Source organism: Macaca nemestrina, chromosome 4 (assembly GCF_043159975.1).
Source record: "Macaca nemestrina isolate mMacNem1 chromosome 4, mMacNem.hap1, whole genome shotgun sequence".
NCBI lineage: Eukaryota > Metazoa > Chordata > Mammalia > Primates > Cercopithecidae > Macaca > Macaca nemestrina.
This window is the reverse complement of record NC_092128.1, coordinates 60,991,579-61,008,743: the sequence shown is the minus strand read 5'-3', so window position 1 is coordinate 61,008,743 and position 17,165 is coordinate 60,991,579. Positions and strand designations below refer to the sequence as shown.

The 17,165-nt window shown below is 35.2% G+C and overlaps 1 protein-coding gene across 1 annotated transcript in view; it reads left to right on the top strand.

The window, feature by feature from the left end:
* The first annotated feature begins 1,916 nt into the window (after window positions 1–1,916).
* Window positions 1,917–17,165, top strand: part of LOC139362528 (cadherin-related family member 4-like) — a 45,849-nt gene continuing 30,600 nt past the window's right edge. Inside the window, exons 1-3 of the mRNA XM_071094085.1 lie at window positions 1,917–2,022; window positions 2,777–2,998; window positions 3,466–3,611. Coding sequence (XP_070950186.1) covers window positions 1,962–2,022; window positions 2,777–2,998; window positions 3,466–3,611 — 429 coding nt within the window. The 5' untranslated portion in view covers window positions 1,917–1,961. The remainder of the gene's footprint in view (window positions 2,023–2,776; window positions 2,999–3,465; window positions 3,612–17,165) is intronic.

The window sequence follows — 17,165 nt, the reverse complement described above, 5'->3', positions numbered from 1 at the left end:
ACTGTCACATCGTTTAACATGTTTTTGCCTAACTGATAATGAGATTGCACATCATTCCATATATTCACCAAATATGTGAATAAACATTAAATCTTTGTGTTTCCTTTGTGTGAAAAGCATAATCATGTCTTTATCCATTCTGTTTTGTTATTATTGGTGTGATATACTCTGATATTTTGGAAAATATCCTATATTTTCTTGTAAATATTTTTACAAGTGGCATTTCATATTTAAGTTTTTCTAAATTAAAAGAACTTATTTTGTGGTCTGCAGTAAAGTAGGAATGCAATTAATTATTTTTCACTATTTAGAGCACCTACTCTCACAGTGATATTTCTACAGAGACTTCTAATGCTATCTCTGAAACATACAGAATTTCCATAGATGCTGTGTCTGCCTCTGGCTATTTCCTTATTGTAGTTGTAGTTCTTTTCATTGTTAAATTTATGTCTGTATTTTCATATTCTCTTAATATCGATAGAAAAGGCATACAATAAATTTACAAAATAATTACTGGTGTAAATTGTTAACTTCCTGACTCATATATGATTCAGTGCCATTGTTCTCTTTGTTACTTTATCTATTTAGAATATAGACTACAGAATTCTAATATTGAAAAGCACCTTAGAGATTACTTAATATGCTACTTCATTCACGAAAAACTATTTTGCCCCATTTGACTGTTTCATTTACGGACTCTGATTTCTATAATTCTGGGAACACTGTAGAATTTTGAGAAAACAGTTTTATTCACCTATCCTTTTTGCACAAACTCAGTATCCAGTTGCTACACATAACTTCCCTCCTTACTAGGTATTGGCTGTTTGTTGAGAAAAAATAGTTAATGTGAATGTGGCTGAGGCACAAAAAAGATCTTCAGAAGAACTGAAGACACAGCACGCGATCACATTCTTTCCACTCCTCCCCTTGGATGGCCCCAGACATACTCTAGGCTACAACCACCCTGAGGATTGTGAAGGGCAAGACTCTTGCCACTTCCCTTTGTATTTAATGTTATTAAAGATCCTGAAAGCATCATGCCTGCCATGCACATTCTTCCCAGGAGAGTAAAGTGAAAGAGCAAAAATATGAGATGCTTTGACCTCTCCCAGCAGAATGGATCTCAAGTTCTGTTTTTGTGTAATTTTGAAGCTTGCAATTCGAAGCTTGCTGCCTACAGATTATTTCCACTAATACCCAGATCTAACTCATTTTGAAAGAACACAAATTCATGACTACTTTTTTCCACATCATAGTAACTATTTATGAAGATAATGCATAAGAAAATGGCAATCTATGACAAATGAATCAGTGCGAACAAATGCACATAAATATCATACCCTACTTTTGCTCTTAGCATACTTTTACAATGTATGGTAATAATTACAAAGTGCCAGAATATGAAGTAATATCATCTTAGTTTTGCAATAAATTTATAGTTGTATATTATAAAATTTTGCAGTACAGAATCCACTAGCTACATATACCTTTGAGCTCATGAAATGTGTTTTGTCCAAATTGAGATATGCTATAGTTTTCAATTAAGCAAAGAATTTCATAGAATTAGAATGAACAAACATGTAAACATCTCATCAATATTTTTGATATTGATTGTAATTTAAAATGCTAGCATTTGGGATATGTTTGACTAAATAAAATACTTTATTAAAATTAATATTACCTGCTTATTTGTATTATTTCAAAATATGGCTACTAGAAAGGTTTAAATTTCATATGTGGCACACATTTATGACTCATATTCCTATTGGACAATGCTGTTCTAGAATATCACTTTCACTAATTTGTTACCAATATAAGTTTCGTATGTCTTCATTTTGGATTCATGCAAATAACAAAAGAGATGTTTAACCAAAGAAAACAAAGTGAACCATTGATACACTGTTTTTCATCTACAGATTGGACCTAGACATCTGGATTTTGATAACGCTATTTTTGCAGGAATGCATTTCAAACATACATTGTTTGTGAAAGTGTCTGATGAAGGAAGTCCTGTACTATCAAGTAAGAAATTACTAATTTGAAATATTAAAATAGTTTGACATAGAAAGCACCCAGTGCATTTAAAAATTGTGTCTCAGAAGTTTGTCATATTTATAAGTATTCAAAAAATCTGTTATAATAACGTATGCAATATATTATTATATTAACTTATTTAGTGCTCATGCACAGCTATTTAAAAACTGAGTCTACATAAAAACAAACTAGAGAATGAAACCCAAATGTTTAATACAGCACATTACAGTTATTAAAATACAATGTCAAAAAATAAACATTTTTAGAATACTTGTGTATTTAAAATACTTCTCAAGGAATTATTTGTTTATTCTACTTTAGAGAAAATACTAATATTCAGATTCTCATAGTAAATTGCATTTCTTTCATTATCATGCTGAAGTATTTTGATTATATTTCAATTTGATGAATAGTTTGTCAGATTTTGGAAACTATGGTCTTTAATTCAGAATAGTAGCATTTATATATAAACACACTATAAAAAACAATTGCTTTGACAGGTGTTCAAAAAGAATCAATGGAATGTTTTACTCCTAAACTTATTTCCAAATGCTCTATGATTGAAAAGGTAATAATTTAATAAAACTTATCAGTATAAATGTATAATTTATGCCCTGAGATTTTAGTATAAAATATAATAAATGTAATATAATAGGAGGTGTTAATTAAAAAGATAAAAAGGATTATTGAAGAAAACACATTATTACCTCAGCTATATTTTTATGTGCTTTCTTTTCCATAGCAATTATTACAGTGATTGTAAGCGTGAGTCGCATAAATGAACTGAATCCAATTGGAACTGCATCAGCATTTGCCTTCAGTGTATTTGAAAATAGTCCAGTTGATACGCTAGTTGGAAAAGTTACATTTACTGATGCAGACTGGCCATTTAATAATATGAAATATACCATTGTTGGAGGCAATTTGGGAACACCTCCCAAATTTTACATTGAACCAGATACAGGTATTGTAAAAACGCTGATACCAATTAATCATAAAAGTAAAGATCTCATATACACTCATTGGAAATGTATTTTATTTAGAAACTGTGATCATGAGAACATCTTAAAAACTTTCTCTTGAACTATTTAATGTTCGCCTGGATTTGTTAGCTGTATCCATAAATTCTTACTTACCTAAGGCAAAGCACTAAAGCTTTGATCTTTGCTATATTGATCTTCTATATAAAGCCTATGCACTTGTGCTTTTCCATGTATCCAAGAACGTGACTTAACAGGTGAATAAAATAGTGCATAGTTTAATACCGGTTATAATTACACTTTAGGGGTATGAATATATAATGCATTTATTTGTATTAGTTAATTTCTATTCATTATTGTAAGAATTTCATTTATAGAATTAACATTTTAGAATATATTGCAAGTATTTACTAATCCTGGGATAACAGGTCTCCCTTTATTTTTGCATCAGGAGTGATAAAGCTATTAGATTCACTAGACAGAGAAATTGAATCACAGTACAAGATAGCTGTGAAAGTAACAGACTTGGACAACGATGCCATCCCTGATCCCCTCAGACAGAGAAGTGGTACTGCTCAGGTGACCATCAATGTTCTGGTAAGAATGAGTCACTGCTTGTGACATTGTTATCCCTTTGAAAGCACATTCTGGAGAAATAAAAATGAGGGGAAGTTGTAAATGGTTATATTTCAGAGTCCTTGGTATGGATCTAAATTGAGAGAGTAGCATATTGGTCCAAAAATATTCTAATTGTAACATACATTGATACAATTGTCATTATATGCAAATTAACCTGTGTGACTTCTAAACTAATTTGATTGTCTTACAAATCTGAACTTGGATGAAAGGTGCGGGATACCTCTGGTTGTATTTCAGAAGTTGTTGGAGGGATTATTTTGTGGTTAAACATATTTCCATAAGCAAGCAAACATATGTCCTAGAGCTTTAAGAAGTTACTTTGATACATTTTAATCCATTTCGGTGGTTTGCCTGCCTCTTCTCACCCTCTCTGGTTTTCAAGGAAGAAATATCTTAATATTTTTTACTAATAAAGATTCTGAGAGATCAGCCTCAGAGTCTCACAAACATGAAGTATAGAGGCAAAAAATTCTAAGTTTTTTTTTTAATTAATGCAAGAATATATTTTACTTGGCTTGTTCAAGGCTTACATCAATAAAATTCTGTACATTACTTTCATTGGCAGACGCATATAGAAAGAAAAATTTGCCTTTATAGGTAGTGCCAATTTTTTTATCTTATGATTTTGTTTACACTCTTTTTGGTGCTTGAGAACAGTAAGAATTCTAACACTGGATCCTATGGAAAAGACAATAACTTCTCATGAAAATATTTAAAACCACAAACATTGTTTAAAGCCTGTGTGTACTCTTGCATGGTGAACACTTTCATATGTGTTCTTAGTGAGCTAAAATAGTTAGCGGTGGTCATGACTCAGTGTTACAATCCCCACTTTAGGCTTATTATGTCTGGAAAACACAATAAACCAGGCCAAAAATCTTTGTAGGGAGAAATTTAATAAAGTGACTTGCATGGCTTCAGCAATGACTCAGAGGATGTCATAAGCTAATGAACCTACTCTCCTTATGCCAGCTTTCAATAATACATCCCAATACACTCTAAGGTACAGTTTCTCAGTAGATGTCCTTCATAGTTGCACTTCTGCAAACTTACTAGTGTCACTTTCATTTTGTGTGTGAATTCCTACATTCCAATAAGTATGAGAATAAACAATCTCTGTTCTTCATCTGTAAAATCATTCAAATTTGTTCTCTAATGGGACTAGAAGGATTGGTTCAGGAAAGAATACTTGATTTCTTGAGAGTAGGCAAAAGGCTATACATTTCCCACCATCAGATGGGTTAACTTAACATTGCTGAAGATACTGTTACTAAATTTAAATACCTTTTCTCTAAAAATACTTTCAACCAAACTTTAGGTAGAAGTTATCAAAATGCATCATTTAGAAAAAATAAGTTGAAGCCAAAATTCTCTAGCACAATAAAGTTTATCATACTACACTTTGTTCAAAAAAAGACTGAAGCTGACATATGAAGTTACACACAATAGAATATTATTACATAAAGCCAGGGCAGATGGATGAATTTTTATCTATAAGAATAAACAAATAACAAAAATTTATGTTATTTATAAATGGAAGTTTAATACTGTTATAGACTGAATGATTATACCTCCCCTCTCAGTTCACACATTGAAGCCGTAACTCCCAGTGTGACTGCATTTGGAAACTACTCGTACTTGTATTTGGAGGTAATTAGGATTAGATGAAGAAATAAAGGTGAGAACATGGTGTGATGGTATTCGTGTCCTTCTAAGAAAAGACACCAGAGAGCTTGGTCTCCCTCTCTGCCATGTGAGGACACAATGAGAAGGTGGCTACCTGCAAACCAGGAAGGGAACCCTCACCAGAAACTGAACACTGCCAGATCTTTATCTTGGACTTTCCAACCTCTAGAACCGTGAGAAAATAATTTCTTTTGTTTAAGCCATGCTGTGTATGGTATTTTGTAATGGCTGTTCAAAGTATCCTAAGAGAAATACTAATTTTGGTTTAGCAAAAATGTTAGAAAGTTATAGTATTAAAACATATATTTCTAGTAAATGATAGATACATATATATATATCAATGGAAAATAATAGTAAGTCTAGGATCCAAGTGATAAAATAGTAGGTTAATGATAAATTATTACATAAATGTGTTAGAGTAAGAACCCATTTTGGAAAACAATGAACACCATTTCCTACTTTAAAAATATAAAAAAATTAATATGTAATATAATCTTTAATATGAAGAAACATGAAAATAATTATGAAATGTTAATTTAGGAAGGGTCATCACAAGGCAAGCATCAATTGTTATTATATGCAAATTAACCTGTGTGGCATCTAAGCAAGTTGAGACCTCATGTAGGACAAGATTGGTAGGTCTAACTACAGAGACAGTTAACCTGTCTTCAGTTCAAAAATAGCATAAAGGAAATTAAAAAGGAAACAAAACATTAGCACAAATATATTTGAAGCATTTATAAAGTAATTTCAAATATTAATATTTTAGTCAATAAAGAGCTTTTTATAAATCAGAAAGAAAAATTCTCAACAGGAATTGAAAGTTAATATATGAAAAATATTACCAACTTTACTAGCAAGTAAAGAAAGGAAAATGAAACAATCTAATTTCTATTTTTGTATTGAATTATAAAATAAAGCAGATGATATTTTTTGTCGGAAATGGTATGGGGAATTGACAGCTCATTTCTCTGGGAATTCAAATTGAATTGGCACTAGGTTTTTCTGAAGGTTTTGGGCAACACATGCAAATTAATATTCACATTTTATGTGTGAAGAAGCTCTTGTTTACAGTTAAATAATGAACCTAGCATGGTTATTGAAACTAGAGCCAGACCTTAGTCCCAGCCCTTTAGTCACAATACTCTTCTATTTTTTGACAAAAACATAACCACAAAGACTACTCTCATGATTCCTGTGGTGATAAAGTATCTGAAATCATAGCAATCATTATTTTATAAACATCTGGAAATCTTTCATAGATGATTTTTCATGTGATTAAATATTTTTCTCCACATGATCTCTATGTCTTGAAAATTTTAATTGAAGCAATTCTGGTACAGAGTGTCTACCTTTTGTTTCTAAAACAACAACAAAAGACTCCTAATATAGCACCCAAAAAACCACATATACACGATTCTGCTATGTCCTCCCAGATAAACTAATTTCCAAATGTATGTTAGTTAGCACGTCTTAATGAGATAAATTTTACAGATGCCATTAGCTATTGCCAACTTCAAATTGGTTATTGCCAATTGATATATTGATCTGAAGCTCATGTTTCTAAGAAAACTCAGGTCATGATAATAAGCTGCATTATGATAAACTGGTTGCTAGAAAATGCATATTTCACAGAAGCAGGAATTGGGTGGCACACGTCTTTGTTTTGACAAAATCAGGCACTAGATTTTCAAGTAATATTTTAAAAGGAAGGGAAGTTCAGCACACATCCCACTTTCACCCTACAAATAATTATCACTAGTTTTTTTGTTGTTGTTGTTTGTTTGTTTTTGAGACGGAGTCTCGCTCTGTCACCTAGGCTGAAATGCAGTGGCATGATCTCAGCTCACTGCAACCTCCGCCTCCCAGGTTCAAGCGATTCTCCTTCCTCAGCCTCCCGAGTAGCTGGGATTACAGGCATGCACCACCACGCCCAGTTAAATTTTGTATTTTTAGTAGAGATGGGGTTTCACCATGTTGGTCAGGATGGTCTCAATCTCTTGACATCATGATCCGCCTGCCTCCGCCTCCCAAAGTGCTGGGATAACAGGCCTGAGCCACCGCGCCTGGCCATATCATGTGTTTTATAATAAAGGCAATACCTAACTACTGTGACTTTCAAGGATATTTGAAATCTCTCTTGGCTACTGTCGTTACCTAATGACGTCTACACATCTGCTTTCTCCTTGGATCATGGCACCAGCTTTAAGAACTCTGGATTTTGAATTCAATTTAATGCATCCTTTACTCCCTCCTGTACCTCTTAGTATTCTTCTTATCCTTCAAGGCCCAATGCATTCGCTTTACATGAAGCTTCACTTTTTAAATACAGTGCAAACGTTGGACCAAACTGTATGGTAGTGCCTCTGGTCATTCTGAGAACTAACTTATCTGCTTTCAAAAAGCTTGCAGTCTGGTATAGTTATTCTTATCCAGGTTGCGTGTCACCCACTAAGATGCTCCATTTGGGGTTGTAAGATCTACAAATTTGTTTCAAATGTAAATTACAGATAACTCAAATTAAGCTATGAAAGAACAAATTGCTGCTGCCTCCTGCTGTTGCTGATTCCAGTGTTAACGGTGGAGGGTGTTCAGGTTCTTGGCCTCTTGAAAACAGCATTGGACAAAACACACAAAGCAAGGAAGAAATGATGGCTTTTACTGAAAACAAAATTACACTCCACCGTGTGGGAGCGGGCCTGAGCAGAGGGGCTCAAAGGCCCCGTTACAGAATTTTGGGGCATTTAAACATCCACTACTTGGGGTACACCCTATGTAAATGAAGAGGATGAAGTAAAGTTACATTTACTTGGCCTACCGACCTATGAAGAGGATATTTCCTGTCATATCTGAAGCATAAATCGGCTTACGTTCCCTGCCTCCAGACCCTATTTTCCTGCCTCATCTCCCGCCTGAGAGATGTGATCCCCATAAATCTTTGTGGGAGGCAGAGGGACCGATGATCTTTTTTCTGTAACTGCTCATACTGGTTGAGGCATAGTCCCTATCTGTTGGGGATCACAGAACTCATCCTGCTCTATCTAGTGGAAGCAGGGTAGCTTCTTGATAGCCAGGGCTGGTGTCTTCCTCTGGAACTGGCTGGAACCTTTGTTGCATGATCATCTGAAGGAGGATAGTCTCTAGGTGAGAGGAAATGAATTTGGTTAAAATATTTAATGGGAACTTCAGGGAGTGGATACCTATGCTGTCAGAAATGTTTGTTATAAAGATTTGCAGAAGAAAAAACAAAACTTGGTGTTTTCTCGAATCCATGTGTTTCCTTAGAGTCTTAGCACAAAGATTCCATTTTGGTTTGGTTTGGTCTGTTGGGGCCTAGTGCATGAGCTGAGTCCAAAACAATGGCCTCCCAGAATTTTGTTTTAAATATTCCCCCTTTTTGGTCAGGTTCTCACTTAGGTGAGAGTGTGACTAAAACTTAAGGCCTTAGCACCACTCTCAGTTACCATCATTTTGGGTTTCTGGTCTCAGCACGTCACTTATAGGTTACAGTGTCCTTATTGTTGCACATTTCTTTCAGCTCTTGTCATTCCTGTTGAAGAGAGACCATATGACATTCTAGAGATGGCTGCTTGCATGCATTTAAAACCTTTAAGAGAATACAGCTCACCAGGGAGACTATTATTATGACTATTGGGAGGATAATACCAACAGTTCAGTGTATGCTTCTTACCCAGGGTCCCCATAAACCAAACCACCTAAAATTAAATAGATTAAAGAATGAGCTAAATGAAGAGTCTACTCTCTTGACTACGTGGTCTTTTCATTAATCCTCTACAACTGAATTTTTATAATCTGCATTTGATGTATTTCTCCATAGGCCACAAGTGTCAGCAGCTGCACAGGTACTTTTCTGTTTACTAAATTCTATTATTTAGCATAACTTTCACAAGAGAATTCAAAGTCTGTTGTGTGATGATAACCTTTAAACTAGAATTAGCTATAGAGCCTATCATGAGGTATACATTTCTAATCATTGCTTCTTTTACCTTAAACCATGGAAAAAGGACCTAACAAATGATGCCCTTCTAGAAGAGTAAAGGCGTCCTGTCAGGATACTCTTTAACCCACGATGTGGATTAAGAGGAAACTAATGTTTTGTTTTTGACTGATTATGAGGCAATGTACGTGCCATTAAAGTTTCTTACCTACATTGGGCCTTCATCTTTATCTATCAAAGATAAGGTTATCCATGTATAAGGCTGGTGACCAACTCCTTCACAAATAAAAGTATAACCCCATAAGTGCACGTAACAGAATGCTTTTTTTTCTTTGTAGAGGCATAAGCAAGAAAAAAAAATTCAAAGAAAAGAGTTTCATGATAGTAAAAGTCTTAACCTGTGAACTTGGGAAAGGCTGTTCACATCAAGGATGCCATGTTCTTCTGAGGAGAAATGTCCCGGGTTAACTTTACCCTTGTTAAGATTTTACAGATTATTGGTAAAATACAATCCAATGGGTACACAGTTCCAAAAGTGTGGTGGGATCTCAGTTGTGAAACTATGAACCCAAAGCCCAAGTTCCTGAATTTTTGCTGTAGTGTGGATGGCAAGGACAGTCTTTCTCCAATGTTCTCAGAGGATCCAGACCATGAAAAGTTTTTTTTGCCTGGTGAAAATACAGTATAGCATAATAATCTGTTATAACATCAGCCCTCTTGCATGGGAAAACTTTTATACAACCAGAAAACATGCATTGACAGTGACAACTGAATGAAATCCCTTTACAAACTGTTTAAATGGCCTACCAAGTGACCAAATGTACATGAAGCTTTAATTATCTGCCCAGGAATATGGGATCAAGCACTGGTTATAAACTATTTAAACAATTTCAGTATCAGCTGGTTTAACATGAAAATCTGACAAAGTATTTTCTTGGTGTTTAGTTAATTTTTGTTCTACTTGGGTCAGTAGCTTTATACAAGGAAATTTGGTTATGTCTGTGGTTTACAATAACTTAGCATAATAACCATAATTATAATTGATAGCATATACTATTTTAGAAATCCCATACTATTTCGGAACATATATTAGTATTATTCACAAAAATATAACCTAAAGAAGACTGAACTTCATTTTGGCAATTCCATGTACCTAAACATGACAAATACCCCTGCTTACCTCATTTCTGGATTTTTCAGGGGCCCTCTGATCCATCCAGAAAACCAGGCATTAAGAAAGACAAATTTGAAACTGAAGTTTGATTTTTGAATTCAATATTGCCATAAAGTACTTATTTTGTCAAAATGATGATGCAGAAATTTTAAAGAAGCAAAAATCTTTTATAACCTTTTACAAAAAAATAAATACATTCTACTGTTTTTACACACCTCGCATGTAAAACTGTTTCTAGTTGTCTTAATTGCAAGTTACAGTGGCAACTCTTAGCAATTTTAACTTTAGTGTAAAACCTGGTAAGTTGTGTTCTAAGGTTTGACTATTTCCAGCATAGTTAGGGGTGTGGCCAACTCCACATTTCTCCTGGCCTTATCTAGTTGAAAAGCAGGCAAGTGAAACAATTTTCAAAAGCCAAAGAAGCAGTTTATGACCTGAAAACATTTAGAAAACCTAATATTTGAACATAATTTAGACCGTATATTTATATTTTGAATACACTGTATTTTACCAATAATCTGTAAAACCGTCTTTATTTCCCAAAGACTGCTAAAGTCATGTAAACTAAGAAGCAGTACGTTTTCTACTTTTTTGGCAAAATATTTGATTTAAGCTCTTATAATTATTAAATCAATTAATTTAAAACTTTACAGAGGAGATTAACCAGTTTGCACAGAAAAAAAGAGATCAGAGATTGGTAAGAAACTTTTATCCTTTGCTGGCATGCCGGGGTTCTGAGTTCTCTCTCCCCGAGCAGCCTTAGTGACCCTGCTTGACTGTATGCAAACAAATATATTGCCATGAATTAAGAATATTCACAAATGGTTTACAAATTTTGGAGAAATTAAGCAGAGAGAGAGAAGTATGACTCCAATTCTATTTATGAAAGTATATTCAACACGCTTAAATTATTAGAAAACCTTAAACCCAAAAAGTTAGTTTGTAAGGATAAAAAGCTGGTGTGCTCCATTAATTACTGCGGCCTGACCAAGGTACCTTAGGAATTCCAGATAAATGGAATGAATGATGACTCGCTAGAAATGCATAGGAAACAAAATAACTATTCACAGAACCAAATACAAGCCTTCCACTAGAAACTAAAAAGCATCATGCTTTTATATATAAGGATACACAAGCAAAGCCAGAGGAGAATAAACAGCAAACAAATGAAAACTAGAAGCAAAAACAAACAGGAAACCAACCCTAAATTTTCCTACTTAATTTACCCTGGAGGCTATAGTGTTACCTAGGGCCCCCAAAACCCACATAGTGAATATTTCATTCCTGACACATAATTCAGTATCCTTAAGTTCACCAACATCATTATACATTCTGTGCAATCAAGAAATCCACTTTAGACACATGACCAATAAGTACTCTAGCACTATCCATGCAAAACAGTAAACATAGTGTGAAGCAAAGCAAGCATGTATGTGAAATTTGGCTCTATGCTAAATCCAGCTTCATGCTTAACTATATTAAAAAAAAGAATTGCCAAACTGTTGATGCATTTTTTATGATACTTTTTTTTTTTTTTTGAGACAGAGTCTCACTCTGTCACCCAGGCTGGAGTGCAGTGGCCAGATCTCAGCTCGCTGCAAGCTCCGCCTCCCGTGTTTATGCCATTCTCCTGCCTCAGCCTCCTGTGTAGCTGGGACTACAGGCGCCCGCCACCTCGCCCGGCTAGTTTTTCGTATTGTTTTTAGTAGAGACGGGGTTTCACCATGTTAGGCAGGATGGTCTCAATCTCCTGATCTCGTGATCCGCCCGTCTCGGCCTCCCAAAGTGCTGGGATTACAGGCTTCAGCCACCGCGCCCGGCCAACTATGAACATGTTAGTTATCAAAATGTCCCTAATTCTTTATCAGGTTCTTAAGAATATTTTATTACATAAACTTTTTCCTCATCTTTCTCCCTTACTTAATGATTCCTTACTACATTGTTTCATAAATAATCTTTATAAATCTGTAATTTAACTTTTAAACAACTTTTGAATTAGACAAAATTATTCTTTTTTCACTGATAACAAAACTCTTTCTGGCACATTTTGTATACAGAATTACGTGTTAACCAGAATTTTATCCTTAGTAAACTAAAACTTTAGTGAAACCCTAAAAGCAAGAAATCCTGAACTAGTAGATATGGGCATTTATAGATAAGAACAACTCCACAATTTTAGTAGCATACTTGCCCATATTACAACACTTTCTTAATTGGAAATGACCCAGATATTAAATGAGCATTAAGAATAACTTTAAGATTTTAATTTACGCAAAAAGTTTACCTCAAACATTTATCCCAATCACTGTACTTAATTTTTTACTTTTCATAAGGGAGACATGAGATATTAATCAACATATGTAAAATGAACCTTGGTTTGGTCCTGAAAGGCAGGACAACTCGAAGTGGGAGGGGAGTTGGGGCTTCCAGGTCACAGGTAGGTGTGAGAGGAATGGTTGCATTCTTCGGAGTTTCTGATTAGCCTTTCCAGAGGAAACAATCAGATATGTATTTATCTCAGTGAAAGTTTGAACAGAATGGGAGGCAGGCTTTCCCCAAGCAGCTCCCAGCTTGAATTAACACTGACATTTTAAAATATCTAGCAGAGACAAACATAAAATTCAGACAAAAATGTATGCTGACAATTCTGACGGCATTTCTATTTTTATTTCACCAATAATTTTAAAGCTAGCTTGTTTAGTAAAGTTACACTTTGCATCACGTGAACTTGAAAATTGCTTACACTTATTTACTTATGAGTACTCTTTTACTGATAAGATAATTTTGGTAAAACATATAACAATAAGTGTACATACAAACACACACATCTTGACATGTATACGCACACAAATGAAGATCTAGTAGCTTAGAACCTTAGCCATGGGATAGCAATACAAGCTTGCTGGTTTTACTTTGCCCCAGTAGATAATCCAATAAAGGCTGTGAACCAAACTTTCGGGTAAAGCATTCTCCATGGCAGTTTGATTTTTCTTTTTCTTTTCTTTTTTTTTTTTTTTTTTTTTTTGAGATGAAGTCTCGCTCTGGCTGGACTGTAGTATCCCAGGCTGGAGTGCAGTGGCACAATCTCGGTTCACTGCAACCTCCACATCCCAATCCCGGTTCAAACAATTCCGAGTGCAGGGCCTGCTGAGTCCACGCACACCCAGAACTCACGCTGGCCCGTGAGCGCCGTGCGCAGCCCCAGTTCCCGCCCACGCCTCTCCCTCCACACCTCCCGGCAAGCAGAGGGAGACGGCTCCGGCCTGGGCCAACCCAGAGAGGGAGTCCCACAGCGCAGCAGCGGGCCGAAGGGCTCCTCAATTTGTAGTAGAGGTGGGATTTCACCATGTTGACCAGGCTGGTCTTGAACTCCTGACCTCATGATCCAACCGCCTTGGCCTCCCAAAGTGCTGGGATGACAGGAGTGAGCCACTGCGCCCAGCCTGGCAGTTTGATCTTTAAAGGCCAAACCTCCCCAGACTCCAAAGAGCCCTGGTACCAAACAGTACCAAAGGAGGGTATCACACAATCAGTCCCCATGCTTAGAACCTCAGAACAAAAGCCTGAATACATGCAATGCCATTCTGCTTCCCCAGTCAACAGTAAACTCCAGATTTTGCGGAGTTTAAGTACCCTCTACTTCGGGTATGCCCTATGTAAATGAAGAGGATGAAGTAAACTTACAAAGTCATTTACTTGGCCTTCGCCCTATGGAGAGAATATTTCCTGTCATAGCTGAAGCGTGAATTGGCCTTATGTTCCCTGCCTCCAGACCCTATTTTCCTGCCTCACCAGGAGCACCCTAATCAGCAGTATTACAATTTACAATTTATTTCCATTTTCATGTAGAAGGTAAATATTCCAAAGAATTTCCTGGCAGAAAACACTTAGAAATGTATGATGGAATATAACTATCCTTTAATGTGGAAATTTGACCTAAAAAATAATTAGGGCACATCTCAGGGGCCAAAAACAGAGCCTCCTCAAAGATGCCATGTGCCCTGAGAGCATCTTCTCTGTAAAGAAGAGGCTTAGGTTTTCACAGCCACTTGGAAACAGCAAGTAAAACTTTGGGAGCAATAAGGGCAGGCAGTTGGAACCTCATAAAATAAGAGGTCCTTCAGGACGAAAACCTGGAAAGGACACCTTCACACGCTAGCCTGGGAAGACAATAAGAAAGTTTGCCCATCTAGGACTAGGCTCTGAATTAAGCAGAAAAAGCATCCTCCAAAATGTAAAGGAAATATATTGGGTTTGAATTATGCACACTGCAAAGTATTGGAAAACCCAGACAAGACATTAGAAGAAAAGGGGTCTTGGTGTTTTATTCTGAGGAATTCCTGGCAGAAACAAATGCAAAACTTCCCTAGAGAGGCCTAACATCCACCTAAGCTGCAGAAAATTCCTAAAGAAAAAAATTTGGCTGAATATAGGCTCAGAATCTAAAATTACGAACTCTTAGAAAACAGCCATAACTTATAGACCAGTGCACAGCTATTTCACGCCCATTTCCCTGGCTGTAACCCGAAATGCCTGAGGATAAGTGGCTTTAAACCTGGGTGCAATGCACAGGCTGGTGTACTTTTGTAAATTGACTTGATGAAAAGGAATTATTTACTTCCTCCTGTTGTGGGATTTGTTTCTGACTTCAGCACAGATGATGATATGACAGTGTTGTGGCTTTATTTTATATTAGTGAGCTGCTAATTGTTACTGAGGTGCTAATTATCAACATATGTTATAGTGTTTACTTCACAATAAATCTGCACAGCAGCTCCAGGTAGTATTGGCATATTTGAGTATACCTTTTGTAAAAGAAATATATAAAAATAACTATATTTTTAATAGATCATTTTTGCAATGACAATGGTTAGAAATTAATGACTACAATGTTTACATTGTACCTAGTTTCAAATCATCAAGGCATTCTGAATATTTCAACAAAGTGCTCATTAGTGAAAATTAGATGTGGTCCTGATGTTTAGAAGGGCACTATTTATTGTAATAAAATAAGCTGTAGGTCATTTATATTGTGTCGGTTGAGAAGTTGTACTAGAAGCATCCAGCCAAGTTGCATTGTTACAAGACAAGGAGCCTCACGTCATTCGTAAAAAGCGAGAAAAATAATTTATTGGAAAATTGAAAAATAGTTCTGAGACCAGATAAGCTGAAGAAGTTTCAACAGATTTTCTTATCAAATCATAATTTGTGAGTTGAGTCCTGATATCTGAAACAAGTTTTTACAATGTTACAAAAACTTGTCCTTTTAAATGGGTGTGACCTTGGTGGCTTCTCTTGGCTATTAGTGTTGTACCTTATGTAAATTAGGAAAAGCACATAGAAGGAGGCCTTTCCTGTGAAATAAAGCAGATAACTACAAGGAAATGTACATGTATCTGGTCAGAGACAAAATTTTTGTATCTATAACACACAAGGTAAGTAAATCAATATTCACCAATAATGCTCCTGCCTAGATCTGAAGAAAAATTAAGAATATCTTTACTGATATATAAAAAATAGCATGATCGTATATTGTCTATTACCCATCATGTACTTGCTGACAAGAATTTGGATAAAAAAATTTGAAGGCTATTTTGTCTCCTGCAAAGAGCATGACAAATTTCCTTAGAATGTGTTTTCTAAATACTCACTGTCTCTTCAGTGATTCTTTTACAGAAATTGTTACCAAACACATGCCCTTTATTTGTGACCTGGAGTATAGTGCTTTAAACTGGACACGTACAAATATAAGCTATTTCCTTTACCTCTAAAAATGCGAATAGAGTCAAGGACATACATTATTGTTTCTCTTTCTTTGAATGTGTTTATGAATAATCAAACTCTGACTACTGACTACTGTTTTAAGGAACTAGTCTGAAAGTACATGGCAACATCCACATTAAATTTATCTAGTTTTATAAGAAAATTGCCTCTTTGGAAAAGAAATTTAAAAAATTTTGCTTTCTAACAGAGAGATGTTAGAAAATTCAGAAATGACCATCTGAAGCCTGAAGGCATTATCAAGAGCTGAATGTCTGTCTGTGGCTATTTTTCTCTTGGAAAGCTTTTTGTGGCAAAAAAATAAAAATAAAAAATAAAAATAAAAATAAATGGATACTGAATCTATTTATCTTTAACCTGGATGCCTACTAACCACAAGAGCTATTAAGTATACGCACACGTATTTAGTGACAATGACATTGCAACATTTCTTTTATACCATTGCATGATGTTTAGAGCACAGGTTCTTCAGCCAGAATGCTTGGTTAAGAATCCCAAGTTCACCACTTACGGTTTTTTGTGAAGGTAGGCAAGTTACTGAACCTTTCTTAACTTGATTCCTCATTGTAAAATGGTGATAATAATAGTGCCTACCTCTGAAGGTAGATATGAGGTTTTTAAAAGCAAATATTTATAAAGTGTTGAGTGGCTCCTAGTAATAAGCACTATACAAGTGTTCTATAAATGAATAAACTAGAAACATTTCCATAACTGGAGAGGAAAGTGATGAAAATTGTTGTTCTTTTGTGTGTACATAGTTAAGATTGGATTTTTGTCATTGCCTCATCAAAACAAAAACTAGAAACCACTTAAGTGTGACTGATAAATGCTTCAAAAATGTTCTATTTTTTTGAGATTATAGAATAAAAGCCTCAGCATAAAAATCACTAAGCTTGGATATTTTTTAAAAGCA